General features: G+C 46.1%; 1 protein-coding gene across 5 annotated transcripts in view; it reads right to left on the reverse strand.

Moving 5' to 3' along the window:
- Positions 1-17,623, reverse strand: part of GIGYF2 (GRB10 interacting GYF protein 2) — a 2,415,541-nt gene that overhangs the window by 2,275,304 nt on the left and 122,614 nt on the right. For all 5 annotated transcript variants that reach the window (XM_069617902.1, XM_069617899.1, XM_069617900.1 and 2 more), the window contains exon 3: positions 1,230-1,359. In XM_069617902.1, coding sequence (XP_069474003.1) covers positions 1,230-1,359 — 130 coding nt within the window. The remainder of the gene's footprint in view (positions 1-1,229; positions 1,360-17,623) is intronic.

Below are 17,623 nucleotides of genomic sequence, written 5' to 3' on the forward strand. Positions count from 1 at the left end.
CAGCGAGGAAGGCATTTACCAGGGCTTGGTTGGAGGAAATTCAGGATGCCTTCCAACGGTCGCCCTCAGTTCAACAAGATGCAACTCTTCGTAAGGGTCTTGGCTCCAATTGACCATCTAAAGAATGGGTACAAGACTTATGCCAAATGTGAGCCAGGGTCGACCCCAGCACACCAATGAAAAGAAACGGCACCATTAAAACTGGCAAGGGTTGTTCTATCATGGACAGCCTCTTTTCCCACATCTGCCCATCAACAGAAAGCAAGATCCTCACACTGCCAAGATGGCCAAAGGGCAAGACAAACAAGTGCGATACCGCCATTTTGAGTGTATGGCATTTAAAATTGCAATATGTCCAATACAAACGTACATGCGAGGAAAACCAAAAACCCAGTAGAAAAATATCACTAGCACCAGTCCATCTTGGACACATCTCCAAATTAACTTAAATGTTACTAAAAAAAGTCTCACCAGTGCCCCTCAAAACAGATGAGCTAAGCAAGGGAAGTAAATCAAAAAACGTTACCTTCAAAAGTGAGAACTGCAATACAAAAATACTATAAAAGCTGGGAAGTTCCAATGATGTCAAGGGAGGGAAAACTGCAAAAGGTCTGTGACGCAGAAAGTAACTTGATTGCGATTTCCCAGACAAATGATGCAAGACCGTCCCCACCAAGTTACACGTCCACTCATAAATAGAATACTTATTACTGATGATGGAGCGTTTTTAAAAAGAACGGTAAAATAGAAATTGTGAGGTGATACATGTGAATGGAAAGGTCAGCACACAGTCTAAAAATGCGCAGCAAGTGACAGCAGTGCAGTTCAACATAACTAGGTGGAAAACTAAAATTGAGCTAAGAGACCAGATAACATACAGGGGAGGCAAGGTCAAGCAGTGGGAGTGAGAAAGGAGCACATAATTGATGTTGAAACACATGACCTCATTTGGGCAGGAAAAGGGACAACTGCCACAGGTTGTAAAACCTTCATCATTCCAAAGAAATCCCATTGTAAAGACGACCATACACTTAGTTCAACTACACATGCATAGAATCGAAAGCACTAGTGGAAACACCATCCAACATCATATGTAAATTCAGAACTTGCAAACCTGTCTTAACACAATACACCAAAATAGCCAATCATGCAGATCAAAACAGGCAAACGCAAACAATTTGAATGTAAACATTTGGAAATAGCCTTAAAAAGAAATTGCAATTTAATACCTTATTATCCTTCAGATAAAGTGCTAACATTTCTTCTCTCCCATAACGATAATCTGCTAGTTTGTACTTCGGCAATGCTGGTGAGAGTGGTGGAGAAGTCACAGTCCCACCACTAGAGAGCGCACGCAGCCTGAAAGAGACCATGGAGCAATTAGGAAGACCACATATTACTCGGAACTGTTGTCACAAAAACAATCTCTTTAATAATAGCTCTGCATAGTTCTGGATCTGTATGCTTTATACAATATCTGCATGTCTCATAAGGTGGATCTTGGAGTGCTTACACACACAAACAAATCTGTTTAACATCATTGAAACGAAAAAGGGCAACTGTCCCGATAGCAGATAGCAAATATACTGCCTTTTAAAGGGGTACTACTATGACAATGTCCTCATTCAGAGATTTGATAGAGCTATTGTTATAAACAACTTCTCCAGGGTGGAACCTTCTATACATTTGCAGTGTTTGTGGAATACTAGATGAGGTAGTATGAACATATATGATAGATGGTAGAAATTAAATCAGAAATGTTTGAGGAAAATTTTTCTAACTAAAAAACATTCTGTGGAGCCAGTGTTCAAATAGTCACATTTATGGATGGTGTGAATCCATTTCAAGTTTACAGATTTCCACAATCAGTAAATGATATTCCCTTGGCGCCTGCATCATGTACCAGAGATAATCCACAAGGGCAAAGGGTGTTTAACAAAGCTAAATTAATTGGCAATTCATTAAAAGAAAGCAGAGTCATCTTTTTCAAAGCCCAGTTAAAATTTATGAGAAAATCAATTAACCTGTGATGCAAAGTTTAAAAAAAAAGACATAGGTATGAGATAAATCCTAAATGGTCCGCCCGAGTGTCATAGCAGAATTCCATTTTTGAAGTTCTTCTGCCCAGTTATGAGGAACCCCTTTGTTTCCCTTTTTCGTCCCAGCCAGACTTAATCCAAACTTGTCAGAGTGGCTCTGTGTTATGTGCTTTGCCTTAAGAATCATTAGGACTCCTAAAGCAGGGATAACTCAATGGTATCCCTCTCTGGTAGCTTATAGTGGGGCCCTAGGCTGGTGGCAGCTTTTTTGGCTTTGTGTAACAATTTCAATAAACCTTTATTCGACAGAGTCTTGAGGTTTTAAAACATTACAGAATGAATAAAAGCACATACTAACATGCAATTTAAAAACGAACATGTTCCCTAAAAAGGGGTATTGCAGCAACATAAAACGTTGGTTATCATGTACAAATAGGTATAACATTTTTAGAAAACCAGGAGAAAAATGCAGTCTGGGACCCAAGTAAATAAGCAACCATCTTTCTCCTCAGAAACCATGCTCGTGCAGACATCTAGCCACGGAGCATGCCATTGATAGGATAAGGCATTGAGCCAAAAGTTCTAAAGCATGACCACATGTTTTGATACCTGCCTCCAGCAATAAAGGTCTCAAATATAACCGCCTTAGTCGCTGAGTAGACTTGCAAAATAATAGGAAATTAGTAGTCGTCTCCTCAGCGACACCACGCATAGGTCAGTTGGCTGAATCTGAATCTTTACATTTGGGTGTAAAGGCAGCAATTGGCACGACCCTCAATCTAAGCCTCATATAGAGTGATCTTGCATACGCTGGTTTGACCAGGTCTGCTTTGTGTAACATCGCTCCACACGGTGGAAACCCTTCAAGCCAACTGGGTCCTTTCCGACTCCCCTAGCTCCCTTCAATTTTACAAAATGTAGGTTGTTCTGTTTGCTTCGAAGGCCTGAGGGATCACACGGCCATCTCCCTTTTACCTCTGTATGTGAAAAGAGTTGTCCACTGGGTGCCCGTTGCCCAGAACTGTGGGCTGTAGGCAGCCAAAAGCAGGCTCAAACTGGCATATGCTTTTCTGGGTTATTGTGGATTAATTTCCTGCGTGCTTGGATGGAGGGTCAGCCATTGGCTGACCACCCCTCTGTTTCAAGACTGTTTGGTGCGTGATTGGGTGCTGTGCTCCCCGATTGCCTCTCGAGGGGGATAAAAGCAGAACCTCTTACCCACTCATTGCCTGGTGCTGGAACTCTGAACCAGCATGCATGGAAGGCCTAGTGTTTAAGGACAGACCTAAGCACTGCACCAGAAACCTTTGATATGCCACCAAATTAGATGGCAAAGCAGTGCTGCTTCTCTGGTGAGAAGCAATGGATCAGAGTGCCCGCTTGAAGGTCCCCTCTCTGAAGCTCATGCCTACAGCACCGGATACACAATTAGGAGCCTCTTCAATGCTTGGACCCTTTAAACTGTCCATGCAATTTAGACCGGAGTTTCTTTATCCTGTGAAATCAGGCAAGCACCCTGGCTCCATCTCCCCTATCTGAGAAGCTTCAGGAGCCTGTGCTACAATCGCTATGCCAAACATGCGTTCTGGTTCTTCTCCTGCCTCTCTGGTGTGACTTCCCAAATAAAGGTGCAACTATCACCCTTCGCCAGGCTGATTATTGAAGATACCCAAACTCCTGCGGCACAGTTGGTTTAAGTTGCCAATAACCGAGATAAATTGACCTTTGGTGAAGGCTCTACCATAGAAATGTTTTTGATGTTTTCAAACAGACCCCAGCCCCAGAAGCCGAATCTTATGCCTGAGCAAGACAGAGGAACCCTGCCTACCACTGACTGCAACCTCTTTGCCTTTTAGCCCATCTAGCTCAGACATGCAAATACATTGAATCATCAATCACTGTTCCCAAGGGTTCATTGCTGGAACTTATGGCGGTCCCCTTACAACACAGTGACCATCTCAGGAAACTGTAAAACCACCTGCTGCAGAACTACTTTATAGACCTAGGTTTGCTCTTGCGACTAGAGGTTTTACTTGCTTAGTGTGTATTTTAAAGGACTAATAATTGAATGTATACTTTTGTACTCGTCTGTCTTAACTTAAATTATTGGTGTCCTTCTGTGTGGGCTTATTGTGGCCCTAGATGGCTCGCCCAGACCTCCTGAGACCAGGCCTTGCTGCTCTGCTACCATACCTGGATTGGCTTTGGCTAAAATCAGTGTTTCCATTTTCACCATAATAGGGTGGCCCACCAAAATCCACCCACAGTGTTCATTTGGGAAATCCAGCTAGACACCACCAATAAATGGTGGCATCCGCTGACCTGTGACCATTGGCACGAGGACCACTGCTGTAGGACAAGCAGGTTTAGGCAAGCATTTGGGACAATGTATTTACAAGAGGCCATCATATCTCCAGGTTTCATTACTTTTCTGACCTTTACTTGGGCTTTAACCTGGTAACATGCAATCTGGACATTCACCCCTTGTACCTTTTTCTTGCAAGGGGTAAACCTTTATTAGGTTTGTATTTCAAATTCACCTGCAGAATTGTGTTTGCAACCGGTTTTGGCTTAACTGTAGCACACTGAAACACAGTTTGTGCAGAAGGTCTACAGCCTTCGGTTTGTTGTATAAGCAATTTGCCTCAGATTCCCCAGATATGAGCCAGTGATCAAGATAAGGGAAGACTGGAATGTTTTGACGACGACTCGACACTGCAAGCACCTGGTGAATACACGAGGTGCAGATATAATTCCAAAAAGATGCGCTTTAAACTGAAAATGGTGTATGCCAATATTGAGGTGTCATGCAGAATTTTTGTGGATCAACATACTTTTTTGCTGGGCATAGGCCTACAGCCGCCCTCTTCATTTTGTAGTTTCGGGTTCTAGGCAATAAGGATGCTAAATGCCCAGGTTTACCAGATGCTGCACAACTGCGACTTCCTTTCCAGGCATGCCAGATGTTCAGCGGCATCCTTTCTTGTGGTGGTAAATTGTGCAGTTTAGCAATTAGCTCAATGTAGAGGCCTTGAAGCACTTTGTCCGACATCCTCTGGTCATACGTGACCCCCCAAACCCACCTCCCCTTTCCGCTCCCATGCGTGGTTGAGTGGGGGGGTCCCCCCTCCCCCTTACTGGGGGTACATGGGACTATTAGGTTGTCTAGGAAAGACTATGAAACGATCAGTGACTCCTAAACTGGATTGCAGCCAAGCAACTGATATACTGCAGCGGTATCCAACCATGGACATTCTTTCTGCAGTGGCTTCCTTGGGGGTTATAATCCCCCCCTGCTAAGCAGGTACCTGGTATATGTGACATATCCATTAGTGGGCCCGGGACAGAAGAGGCCCTGGGGAATATGATCAGTAACAGTGCAGGGCCCCTCAGGATCAATATTCCTGATCCAGTAGACCCCAGTCATGCTGACAAGCATCTCTACACTGTTAACAAGGTCTATCCTATTCTAGCTAGGCACCTATTAACGCATAATACAGCGGATACTCCAACACATATAAAAGGCTGTTTGTCACGATGAAACTTATTTCTGTACCACCCCCAAGCGAAACGTAAAAATGGATTGGAAACCCTTTTTATATAACTCGAAGGAAGTGGTACATTCTGCCAACTTGGACACTTCTGCCACTCTTAATTTATCTTATATGGATAACGGGCAGGCAGATGTTGATCTTAAAATATGTAATCTGGCGAATCATATCATATGCTGAAGATAATGTACACCAGGATCTGGGTTCTTTGCAAACCCCACTTGTCTAATCACAAACATCATGTGACAAGCCACCTATCAGATCGAGACCACATAAGTATTGATGGATACTATCAAGTGCGTCTTGTTGAACATTGAATCTCTAGTGAAACATGAAGTGGAAATTGCTGATTACATCCTAACACATGAGATTGATATTTTGGCAAATTCAGAAACGTGGCTATTTCCTATGGCGACTTCAATTACTTTCTGAACCATCTACAATATCGATGAATTGTCCTTGGCTGTCTTAGTGTTCAACATATCCAGAAACGCATCTAAAAAGAAATATCACTATACTTGATTGGTTAGCCAGTCTTAACATCAATATCAAGGATGTAGATGCTTCATCATGTCCTTGGTCCGATCACAGCTTCATGCACTTGAAATTAGTATACATTTGCGCCTGAAAAAGGAATAAACCATAAAAGATTCCTATTATGTCGCAGAGTTATCGGTTTCTGATCTCCTCTACGTCTGGTGCATGCAGCCCTATGTGACACTTCACAGCTTTAAATCCAGCAGGCTCTACACGAAGGCATTCATATTGTCATTGCATTGACGGCACTACATTACTACAAACGGGCACCCCCTACCCTGTATGAGGGCCAATACAGAGAACTGGGAACTTCATTTTGAGCAAGACGACATTTTCAAGGTCAGTTCTGCATGGCTTTGATTATAGTACTATTGTTTACCATCGTATATGTACCATTAAGACTTTATATGTTAACTTGTAGGTGTACACACTGAAAAGCAAGGACACGCACCATTAGGAATATTAGGCACCCAAGCCTTGAAAAAGGATTCCTGTGTAATCCGAAACGAGTCAGCAACTGATACACCATCAGAGGAGCCTATAAGATGGAAATTAAAAGTGCACACTTAAGGGAATTATGTTGTGTGAGTGACAGCTAGGGTGCAAACAAATGGGAGAGACCTGCATAAAAGGCGGGGTCTTTTGCAAGGAAGGCAGAGTTGACCACTGGACGAAGGAACTGAAGAAGAAACGAAGAGAAGCTTGCTGCACCCTCCTGGATCGTTGGTTTGCCCGGTGAAGTCCGGCTGCAGTGCTGAAACTCCATATTTCGAATCAACTAGAGAAGTTCGGAAAGGACAACTTCTCCCTTTGGGTTGGTGGGACCAACTACCCCAAGACGAACTTGTCTGGTACCACTCTCTCTGCTGGCTGTACTTTCTTCGCTGCTGCTCTAACCGAGTGCCAGGGGACAGGAACACCAGAATCAAGTGCATTGTTTTTAAGCCAGACCCCAAGCTTCAGGAAGATCCTCCGGACTCCCTCGAAGCAGGACTAACAAAGCCTGAGCCACCTCAACAGAGTGCTGGACCCCCCCACCCCCCGAAGCAAGGAAAGTCCACAAGGTGTCCAAGAACCACAGTGGTGCTATTTGCGAGTAGCAGAAATCACAAAGTGCAGCAGATGGGAATTGTACTAATGCTGCCGTCGACCTTCAAACCGTAGTGCAGGAGTCTCCAGACGTCCTCCCTCTTGTCCCCACGACTGAGGACCAGGAACAACAGGATCTGCAGGATAACAGGAACAGAAGCCAGTTGGAACCCTCTATTGTACGAGAGGAGGTAGAGGATTCTCAGGTTAGAAACCCCTCTTTGGCACAGCCTGCCCTTTTGCCTCAATCTGTTTCCACTGAGACCCCACAAGGTCCAACATTGAGCCCAGAATATGTTTCTCTTGAGACAATGAGATTAGAATAGGAATTCAGTTTGAGATTTCAGCTTTTTGAAGACAAACATCAGGACATCAAACTCGAGGAAATGGAAATGCACCATGCTCTTGACATGGAAAAATGGTCTCTTGAAACTGCTCCTCTCCCAGGGTCCTCTAGGTCTTACAATTCCAAGAGGCCTCGCCTGCCCAAAGAAGCAGTGAATATGTATGATGTGAAACTTGATATTTTGGATTGGTTGGGTGCTTTTGAATACAATCATGGGATTCAGGGTCCCAAAGGGAAAGATTTAATTCCCTGGCTTTTGTCTAAGCTCCCCCAGAATGCAACTGATGTTGTAATGGATTTGGGTGAACTTGACAAGAGTATGAAAACGTGAAGCTGGCATGAATAGCTAGATATGGGGGAAAACTCCTTCCCAGTACCTTAAGGGGTTTAGGACCCTCAAAAAGACTGATGGTACACCCCTTAGGTTACCTGGGTGTGAGAATGTTTGAAAAACTTAGATGGTTGGGTTAAGGGTTAAAGAGGGAGCACATTTGAAGGAATGAAAAATCTGCTTTTATTAGAATCTATTTTTAATGCCTGCTCTCCTGAGGTGAGAGCACTTGGTTGACTCAAATGAGATTGATCCCAAAAAGTTAACAAAGGCTGTTGACTTGTGGGTTGCCAACAGGGCCACTCACAAGGATTCTGGGGCCACTCACAAAAAGAATGAGGGGAAGCAGCACAAGAAAGGGGTAACACAGAATTCAAATTCCAACCATCCAAAAAAGGGCCACAAACAGAAAAAGGGTAAGTCCCATGGGAAACCAGGTCAGTCTCAGGAAACCTCTGGTGCTAAACCAGGGGGAGGTCCGCAGAAGACCCCATTGAAAAGAATATTTTGGAAATGTTATGCTTGTGGGTCAACTGATCATGTGAAAGGGGATCCCAGATGTAAGGGTAAACCTTCAGGGGCTCACACTGCCTCCTTGGCCTTCATCCTTGAGGGAGATGTTCATATGGCAAATGCTAACTTTCAACTATTGGCTGAAGACCCCATTGGAGTCTCAGACAGTGTTTTAGTGTCCCTGGGTCTGTGAGAACAGCAGAATGGATGTGTAGATCTCCACACCAGATAACACAAAAGATTATTATAAGAACAGTGTACTTGTAAATGAAGGGACCCCGGCCATGAGAGACACTGGGGCAAGCATTACAGTGGTTGATGAACATTTATTCAAACCTGAGGATGTTGCTAAGGCACTCAAACGTCCCACTAAACTTGCTGGAGGCCCAATGCAGATGTTTCCAATACTGTCAGCTCTCATCCAGTGCAATAATATGACTAAGAATACCTGTCAAGTGTACAACGTGAGGTGCCTGGGAAAGTCCTGTTGGGGACTCTTGGGAGTTGTATCAACCACGCCCAGGCCTCCCAATTAAAAGGAAGCAGACGCAGACTAGATTGGCCAGAGAGGCAACTTTGGATGACGCTCAGTGGGAAATTACAGAAGTACCTAGAACTCCCAGTCCACAGGAAGGACACTTCTAATTCCAGGCCAAAGAAGGAGACAAAGTGAAACCCAACGTCTCAGGAAGAAAGGAAGGTATCACACCTGTTCAAAGGACAAGGACATCCCCGAAAGGACAGTCCCAGGTCACCCCAGGTACCCCTCCAGCAGATGAGGCAGAGTGGAAGGACCAACCAGAAAGTGGTCAAACAGCTACTAGTGAAACAGAGTTGGAAGTAGCCCTTCCCTATGTTTGAGATATGGATCCTAAAGACCATCCAGAGCTGCAGAATTTACTGGCAGAAGGTGGATCCTCTAGGGCAGACTACAGCAGCGGTCAAAGAGAGTGTTCTACTCTTGAAGGACTTCTCCAACAGGCAGGTTCCCAGCTGGAAGAGCAAGAGCCAGGGAAGCATAGGCTGTACTGGGTGCATGGCCTCCTCTACTGTGAACCTATTGAATGTACCCAAGGGGACTACAGAAGACTTGTAGCACCCCAGGTGGTGAGACTCCAGTTTCTACAGTTAGCCCATGAGATTCCTCTGGCTGGTCACTTGAGTTTCAAGAAGATCAAAAGAGGATATCTCTGTATTTCTACAGGCCCAAGATGGGGTGATGTAGATGCATTCTGTAGAAGCTGTCACACTTGTCAGACTTCTGGCAAGAGTGGAACCAAGAACATGGCACCCTTGTTGCCTCTCCCAGTGGTGGGAGTTCCTTTTGAGAGGGTACGGATTGACATTGTTGGTCCCCTTGACTCTCCTACATCTTCAGGCAACCAATGTATATTGGTTGTGGTAGACCGCGCTACCAGGTATCCTGAAGCCATACCTATGAGGACTGTTACTGCTCAGGCAGTGGCTAAGGCCCTCCGTGGTACTTTTACCAAGGTTGGTTTTCCTAAGGAGGTCATCTCAGACAGGGTGTCAACATGTTATGTCCCACTACATGCATACCATGTGGCAAAACTGGAGTGACCTACAAGTTCTCAACAGCCTACCATTCCCAAACCTGAAGAAGAACCCCTTAGAAGAAAGCTGGACCTTCAACTGCCATGCCTTCTCTTTGCTTATAGAGCAGTCCCTCAAGAAGGGCTTGGTTTCAGCCCATTTCAAGTGCTTTATGGTCATCCGGTTAGAGTTCCTATAGCCCTAATCAAGGAAGGGTTAGAGTGTTCCTTCCCTCAAGCCAGTGGGAGTCACTGACTATGTGCTAGTTCTCCGAAGGAGAATGGCACAAATGATGACAGATACTTCTGATCACTTGAAAGCAGATCAGGCTCTGGTAAAACATTGGCATGACCAGAAGGCCAACATGGAGGAGTTTACTCCAGACCAACTTGTTCCAGTTATGGTACCTACAAGGCAGAGGGCCTTACAGGACAAATGGATTGGACCCTTCAAGGTTGGGGGCAAACTTGCAGAGGTCAATTATTTAGTGAACTTGGGCAATCCCAAGGCGACCCCTAGAGTCTATCACACTAACCGCCTAAAGGCATATGTTTCCAGACCAGAACTAGGAGCTTTGCCTTTAGCATCTGATCAGGAGAAGGGGGGAGAGTGAACCTCTACCTGACCTTCTCAGGGGATAACCTTTAGATGGAAAAATTGAAGGCGTTCATCTCTTCTGATCTGACTCTGCAAAAACAGGAGTGCAAGTTCTGTTTAATCAGTTTGCCTCCCTGTTTTCACTAACACCAACCAGGCTTGACCCCTCGGGGCCAGCATGATATGCTCACTGGTGACTATCTCCCTGCCAAAAGCAGGTGTTACAGAATGTCAGACCATGCAAGAAACCACATAAAGGAAGAGGTCAATAAGATGCTTGATCTTGGGTTAACAGAGCCATCTACAAGTTTATGGGCTAGTACTAGCGCCAAAGGCAGGATCCAAGGAGTTGAGATTCTTTGTGGACTATAGAGCGCTTAATGCAGTCACTACGACTGATGCCCATCCTTTACCAAGGACAGATGAGCTGAAACTTGGTTCAGCCAAGTTCCTCAGTACATTTGAGTCAACATCAGGCTATTGGCATATTGCTCTGACAGACCATGCCAAGGAGAAAACTGCTTTTACTACCCCCCAGGAGGCCTCTACCAGTTTAAGGTTATGACTTCTGGACTCATAAATGCAGCTGCGACATTCCAGAGGATGGTGAATCAAGTTCTGAATGGGATGGAGGACTTTTGCATGGCATACTTGGATGACATTGCAGTGTTCAGCCCCACTTGGGAAGAGCATCTTGACCACCTTGGATATGTTTTGCAGGCTCTTGAACAGGCCTATCTGACCATAAAGGCTAGTAAATGTCAAATTGGTCAGAGCAAAATGGTCTACCTTGGACATGAGGTAGGATGAGGTGAAATAAGGTCCTTGAACTAGAAAAGTGCAAGCTGTACAAGACAGGGCCACCCCAACTACTCAATCCCAAGTGAGAGCCTTTATAGTTATCACTGGTTTCTAGAGGAACTTGTCATGAACCATCGGACTCGTCCCTTCTGGACTTCCTGGTCCCTGACCCATAGAGGCTTACACTCAACAGTACATCCATGGCCACCGAACGCGGAACGCTGCGCAACAGTTTCCGTGTCGCACATATAACGTTCTTAAAAGCGGCCACGCCCCTGCGGCTCTGCGCGTCTCAACGCTACTGTTTACTGTGGTTGACGTGTGCTCCCGAAGTTCGCTCTCGCTAACTTCTTGTTCCTAGTTCCATTTAACCCTACACCTCCCTCCTTTCCCTTGTCCTCCTTTTCATCCCGGATCTCCGCGTACACTCTGCCGAGTGTGGGGAGTTCTACTCAGCTGAGATGGTGGGGTTCTGAAATCAAGCCGGTAGCTCAATAGACTGGTTTACATGAAATTTAGAGATGAACTTAGGGGAGAACCTAGGGTGAGTACGTAAAACCAGCTTGTCCTTGTGTATGAAAAAGAAAGGATCCTGCACGAACAATGCTTGTATGTCAGCAAGTCTTCTTATGGAAGTAATAGCCACTAAGAAGGCAGTTTTGTAAGTCAGGTGTTTAAGACTTGACTTATACATATGCTCGAAAGGGGGTGCCATGAGCTTAGCGAGTACAACATTGAGATCCCATTCTGGCGGGCATTTTGAAATCGGAGGGTGGAGTCTTTTTACTCCCTCCATAAATGCTTTGAGGACGGCAACCTTCCAACATGAGACCTTAATGTGGGAGGTAGTGTGGCTGACAAGGCCGCCAGGTGGACCTTTAAAGAGATGAATACTAACCCCGAGTCTAGCAAGTGGAGCAAATATTTTAGAATGTGGGATGGGGTACATTCTATGGGGTTCATTTGTTTAGACTGGCCCCAAATTACAAATCTTCTCCAATTGTCGAAATAACAGTGTCCAGTGTTAGGCTTTCATGCTTCCTTCAGGATATCCATACACCTCTGTGGTAGGTTAAGATGTCCGAACTCTGACTTCAGAAGCCATGCTGCCAATTTCATTTAGTGGGGTTGCAGGTGCACTGTTAATCCCCTGTGCTGAGTGAGCAGATTGGTCAGGAACTGGAGCTTGATGGGATTGCACATTGCCAGTTTGCGCATATGTGGATACCAAGGTTGTCTTGCCTACATAGAAGCAACTAGGATGAGCGTCACTTGTTCCTTGTGAATCTTGTTCACCACCTTCTTCATGAGAGGCGTCAGGTGGAAAAACATAAGCACATTTCTCTGACCAGTTCATCCATAGGACATTCCCTTGGAGCCTGGCTGAGGGAACCTGGACGCAAAGTCTGGGCATTGACTGTTTTCGCTTGTAGCGAACAAGTCTATTGTGGGGAAACCCCATTGAGAGAAGAGGTGCTCTACGACCCATGCATGTAGGGGACCTCTGCCAGAGAGTAGAGTTCCCCTGGAACGTGCTAGGACGATGGGAATTCAAACTGAAAATATTCCTATCGACAAATTTGTTGTGTAAGCCTGGACAGATTTGGAGAGTGTGCCCCCTTGTTTGTTGATGTAAACCATTGCCGTAGTGCTGTCTGTTAGGACTTGCACCGATTGGTTTGTTAGGAGAAACTAATGCCTGAAGGGCCTTGAATACTGCCAGCAGTTCCAGCAGATTGATGTGGTTCTGTGCTGCTGCATGAGACCACAGACCCTGAGCTGTGTGATGAAGGTAATGAGCACCCCCCCCACCCAGCGAGTGAGGCGTCTGTCGTGACAATAGCTTGCACTTCCAGATCGTGGAAGGGTTTCCCCTTCAATAGTTTTTCTCTTGTCCATCAGTGAAGATTTTGTACTAGTGTTGGCGAAACGATCACTAGATCATCACACTGACCGTTTGCCTGAGACCACTGTTCCGCCAACCACTCCTGCATGGGTCGCAGGCGCGTGTGGTACCAGGTAAATGCAAGATGCCATCATGCCTAGCAAACACATAGCTTTGAGGATGCTTATCTGGCAGCCGGCTTGATAATGCAGTATTTGCAGTAACATGTTTTGGATTCTTCCTCTGATGGAAAGACCAACCCCTCTTCTGAGTTTATAACAGCTCATAGGAACTGTGTGTTTGGGCTAGGCACTAGGCTTTATTTTTTCTCGATGGAGAAGCCCAATTGAAAGAGAAGGTTGATAGTTCTTTGAATGTTTTGCCTACAAATTAGGGGAGTCTCCCCTGCAATCAGCCAGTCGTCCAGCTAAGGGTACACTGGGATTGCCTCCCTGCGCAGGTGGGCTGCCACCACTGCCATTACCTTCGTGAATACCTTTGGAGCAGATGCTATTCTGAAGGGCAGCACTTTGAATTGGTAGTGCTGGTTCGCCATCTTGAAACGCAAGAATCTTCTGTGCGCTGGGAACATTTAAATATGAAAATAGGCATCTTTAATATCGAGTGTTGCCATGTAGTCCCCTTTTTAGGAGAGGGATTACCTCTTGTAGCGTAGTCAGGCAGAAACTTTGTGGCTTGACAAATTTGTTTGCAGTGCGTAAATCTAATATTTAGCGCATTGTTAGATCTTTCTTTGGCACAAGGCAGTAGGTTGAATAAATACCCCGATTTACCTGATTGGCCCGGACGATTTCTATGGTGTCCTTTGCCACGCTGCTCCAATTTCCTCAAGGAGGATGCATTGGTCTTCCTTGGAGTGGGTTTTCTGGCATGGGGATGGTTCCGGGGTCGCTCTAGGAGCTCTATACAATATCCGCCCGCTACGGTGGACCGCACCCGTTTGAGGCGATTCCCTCTCATGCTTGGGTGAAGTTGGAAATGCGCCCTCCAACTGGAGAGGCATGGGAGGGCACCTGAAGCAGGCAGTCACTGTTTCGGAGGGGAGGTACCACCTCTAGAAGAGGAGGAGCCCCTTCCCCCACCGCAGGATCTGCGTAGACCTCTCTGGTAATTTTGAGAGGCCTGGCCTTGATTATTCCCCCAGGATGTTCCCTGATTTTGATTATAGCTCGAACACCTCTGGGCATTGTGTTTGCATGAGCGACGAAAATTACTGTTACCCCTCTGGCCAGTGGGTTTGTTGGTCAGCTGGTCCAATGACTGCAGTGTATCATATTCTTTTGCAGTTTTCAAGGCGTCCTCAACGGCCTTACCAAAAAGTATGTTGGGCTCAATGGGCATATTGAGCAGAGTGGCTTGCGTCTCCTGCTTGAAGCCAGATTGGCATAACCAAGCGTGACTCTTCGTAGTTCCTTCTGCTATGATTCTGCCGGCACTGTCTGCAGCATCAAGATTAGTCTTTAACAAGCAGCTTGAAACTGTCCTGCCTTTCAAAGCCACAAAGGCCAATTGTGTTTTGAGGGGCTCAGGGGCGGATGATAGCTCATCCCATTTATGACAATTATAACTAGCTGAAAGGGTGGAGTTATTAGCTATTCTGGCCTGAAAGGCCACGGAAGAGGCCACTTGCGTCCCCATCGTATACAGCCTCTTACTCTCCTTGTCCGGAGGTGCCTCAGAGGAGGCATGGGGTACACAGCCTCTTCCTGGTAGTTATAACAACGAGGGAATCAGGCTTGAGTTGTCCCGTGATGTATAGGGGGGGTCTGATGGGGCAGGTGTGAAAAGCTTTTCTATGCGGTGGTTGACCGCCTGTGTCTGATTAGGCGTTTCCAGCGAGGGTTGTATCTTTCGCTGAACGGACCACAGGAGGGGGATGAACTGAGTGACAGCCTTCTTATCCCCCAGAATATCATCACAAAATCTTTGTCCTGCTGAGTTTCTTGTGTTGCCATCTGAAAATGTTCAGCCGCCTTGACAAGCACGTCATTTAAAAGTGGCTGGTTATCAATGGGTGAATCTATCACAGGAGGATCCTGATTGACGGGAGAATCCATGTTATACATGTCTGGATCTGGGCGAACCTCATCCTCCCCATAAGGGTCTGCTGCCTCTTGATATGCATAGAGGTCCACATTGTCAGTGTCCAGGTCACAGGTCAATGACTGGGGGGTCTTGCACTATGGTATCGGGGCAAGACCTTTTAGAATGGCGTTCAGGGATCTGAGAACCAGAGGCCGCAATTGGGGGAAGAGGTGGACTGGAAACTGGTGAAATAATTAGGTTCTTTCTCAAAGGTTTGCCATGAAGGTCATCCTCCTCATGACCCTATCAATATCCTCACAAGACCATTGGGTAGAGATGGGAATGGACATTGGGTCAATAGGACGTCCCTGATTTGGTAGGGTGGATGGGACTTGAGATGAAGGCTGGGCCTTCTTCTTTAGGGCTGACAAGAAGGTATTTTCTGCCTGTGGGTCCTTACTCTTGTGAGGGGGGGCCTACCCTCCTGGGACCTTTCCCTATGTAGGGTCTTAGAATTCTTCTTGAGACTCCATACCTCGGGCTAGGCTCTCTGGGAAGTGTTTTTTTACCAAATGGGCTAGTCCCACCTGAATAGGGTTTATCGTTTGACGAAGAACGTTGAATTTCAGCTATGGGCTGATCCGAAGTCTCGTCTGCTGACGTGCGACATTCGGGAATGGTTTTGTTCATGTATGTTCTGTCTTTCGACAGTATGGGTCCGTCATGTGGCGATCTGCAGTGCTCAGAGGAAAGTGATTCAGCGGACCTCTCCCTAGACGTCGTGCGGTGGCCTTTGTCCGGCCGCGGGTTGTGTGTTTAGTGGAAGGGGTTATGAGAAACTCTTGCCGTCAGGTGTCATCCCTGTAACAAAGCCGCCGGCCTGTCTGATGGGGTCGGCGGCCTGCGCTTGGGAAAGCAGAGTATCCCCGTCACCTTCGACATCGGATAATGCTGCATTGCTGCCATTGCTGAAAGTCCCCTCCACATCCATGGTGGCCTCGACCTGCATGGCTTAGTGGGCCCAGCGTTTGGTTTTGTGGTACTTCAACGTCTTGGTTTTAAAGAGTTTACATGCTCGACAGATCCCTTTGACGTGATCCCGAGGAAGACAAAGGTTGCACACAAGGTGCTTGTCGGATCACAGGAACTTTTTGTTGCACCTAGGGCATAATTTAAAAAGGGGTCCTAGCCATAACTGAAAGACACAGCAGCTAGGCGAGTATAATGTACGAAAAGGGGCATATACATTCTAAAATGTCCTTCCCCCCCCCCCCCTCTCCCTACTGTATGGGCCGAAGCGGCCTTCCGAGGCCAGACGGACACGTCGACAGGTATTCGACTGTCGTAACATCACTGCTGTCGGATGAACTCGATAGTCACTGATACGGATTATAAAGGACAGTAAGAATTGGTATAAATCAATGGCGTAAAGCCGTCTGTCTACGATGGCGGAAAAAAACAATCTGAGGGACCTCGACACATGAAGGACCATGGGTACAGTGGACGTCACACTAGTGATAGTATTACTGGCACGCCCTGCTGAGGTCCATTTTTGAATTTCGGAAACAACTGTAATGCTCTGCAGCTTGCACTAGATGTTAGCCTATGCACAGCATGTGATCTAAGCAGATACCACAAGCCTCAGAAATTGACAATTTTTCGTTTGGCTTTTCTCGCTGTGTGAAAGAAGTTGCTGTAATGAGAGATTCTCCCTATTCGAATTCTTCCTCCGATTCTGAAAAATCTATTATACTTTCACTTTGCATTGAAGCAAATGGGGAGCCCTTCCCCTCAGTCACATGCCTGTGATCGGTGTGGACGTTTGGTATTTCGACGTCAGGACCTCATATGCAACTTTGATTTCTGTGTCGGTGTTGCTTCGCTGTGTCTGTCAGGTCGACATTTTTTTTTAATGTTTGCCCCATCTGATGTTAGGTTTAGACACAGTGTTCCAAGCTTGAGCTGGAGAGTTTTTCCTTTATTTTGTGTTTCCAAAGATGCCAAACTGACTGCGCTTATTTTGGAACGTCTTATCCATTTAGTTTTTTGCCACAAGCATAGAGTCTTCAAAGTTCAACTTCAGGCATGCTTCATCTGATTTTGTTTTGGGCAAGAATTGATCCCTACCTGACGTGCCCTCACCTATACCTCCCAAGTGCATGGTGTGCGGTAGGAGCCCTGTCTGCTGCTTGGATTCCTTTCTCATACTGAGTAGTGACTTGCCACAGTGGGCCAATGACACCTAGTGAGACAGGGTGTGCTGTGGTTTGACTGTTTGATTGGCTAACCCCCCCCCCACAATCTCTCTTGGCACTGTGAAGAGGTGAAGATACT

Source organism: Ambystoma mexicanum, chromosome 10 (genome assembly GCF_040938575.1).
Source record: "Ambystoma mexicanum isolate Mex_15411 chromosome 10, UKY_AmexF1_1, whole genome shotgun sequence".
Taxonomy (NCBI): Eukaryota; Metazoa; Chordata; class Amphibia; order Caudata; family Ambystomatidae; genus Ambystoma; species Ambystoma mexicanum.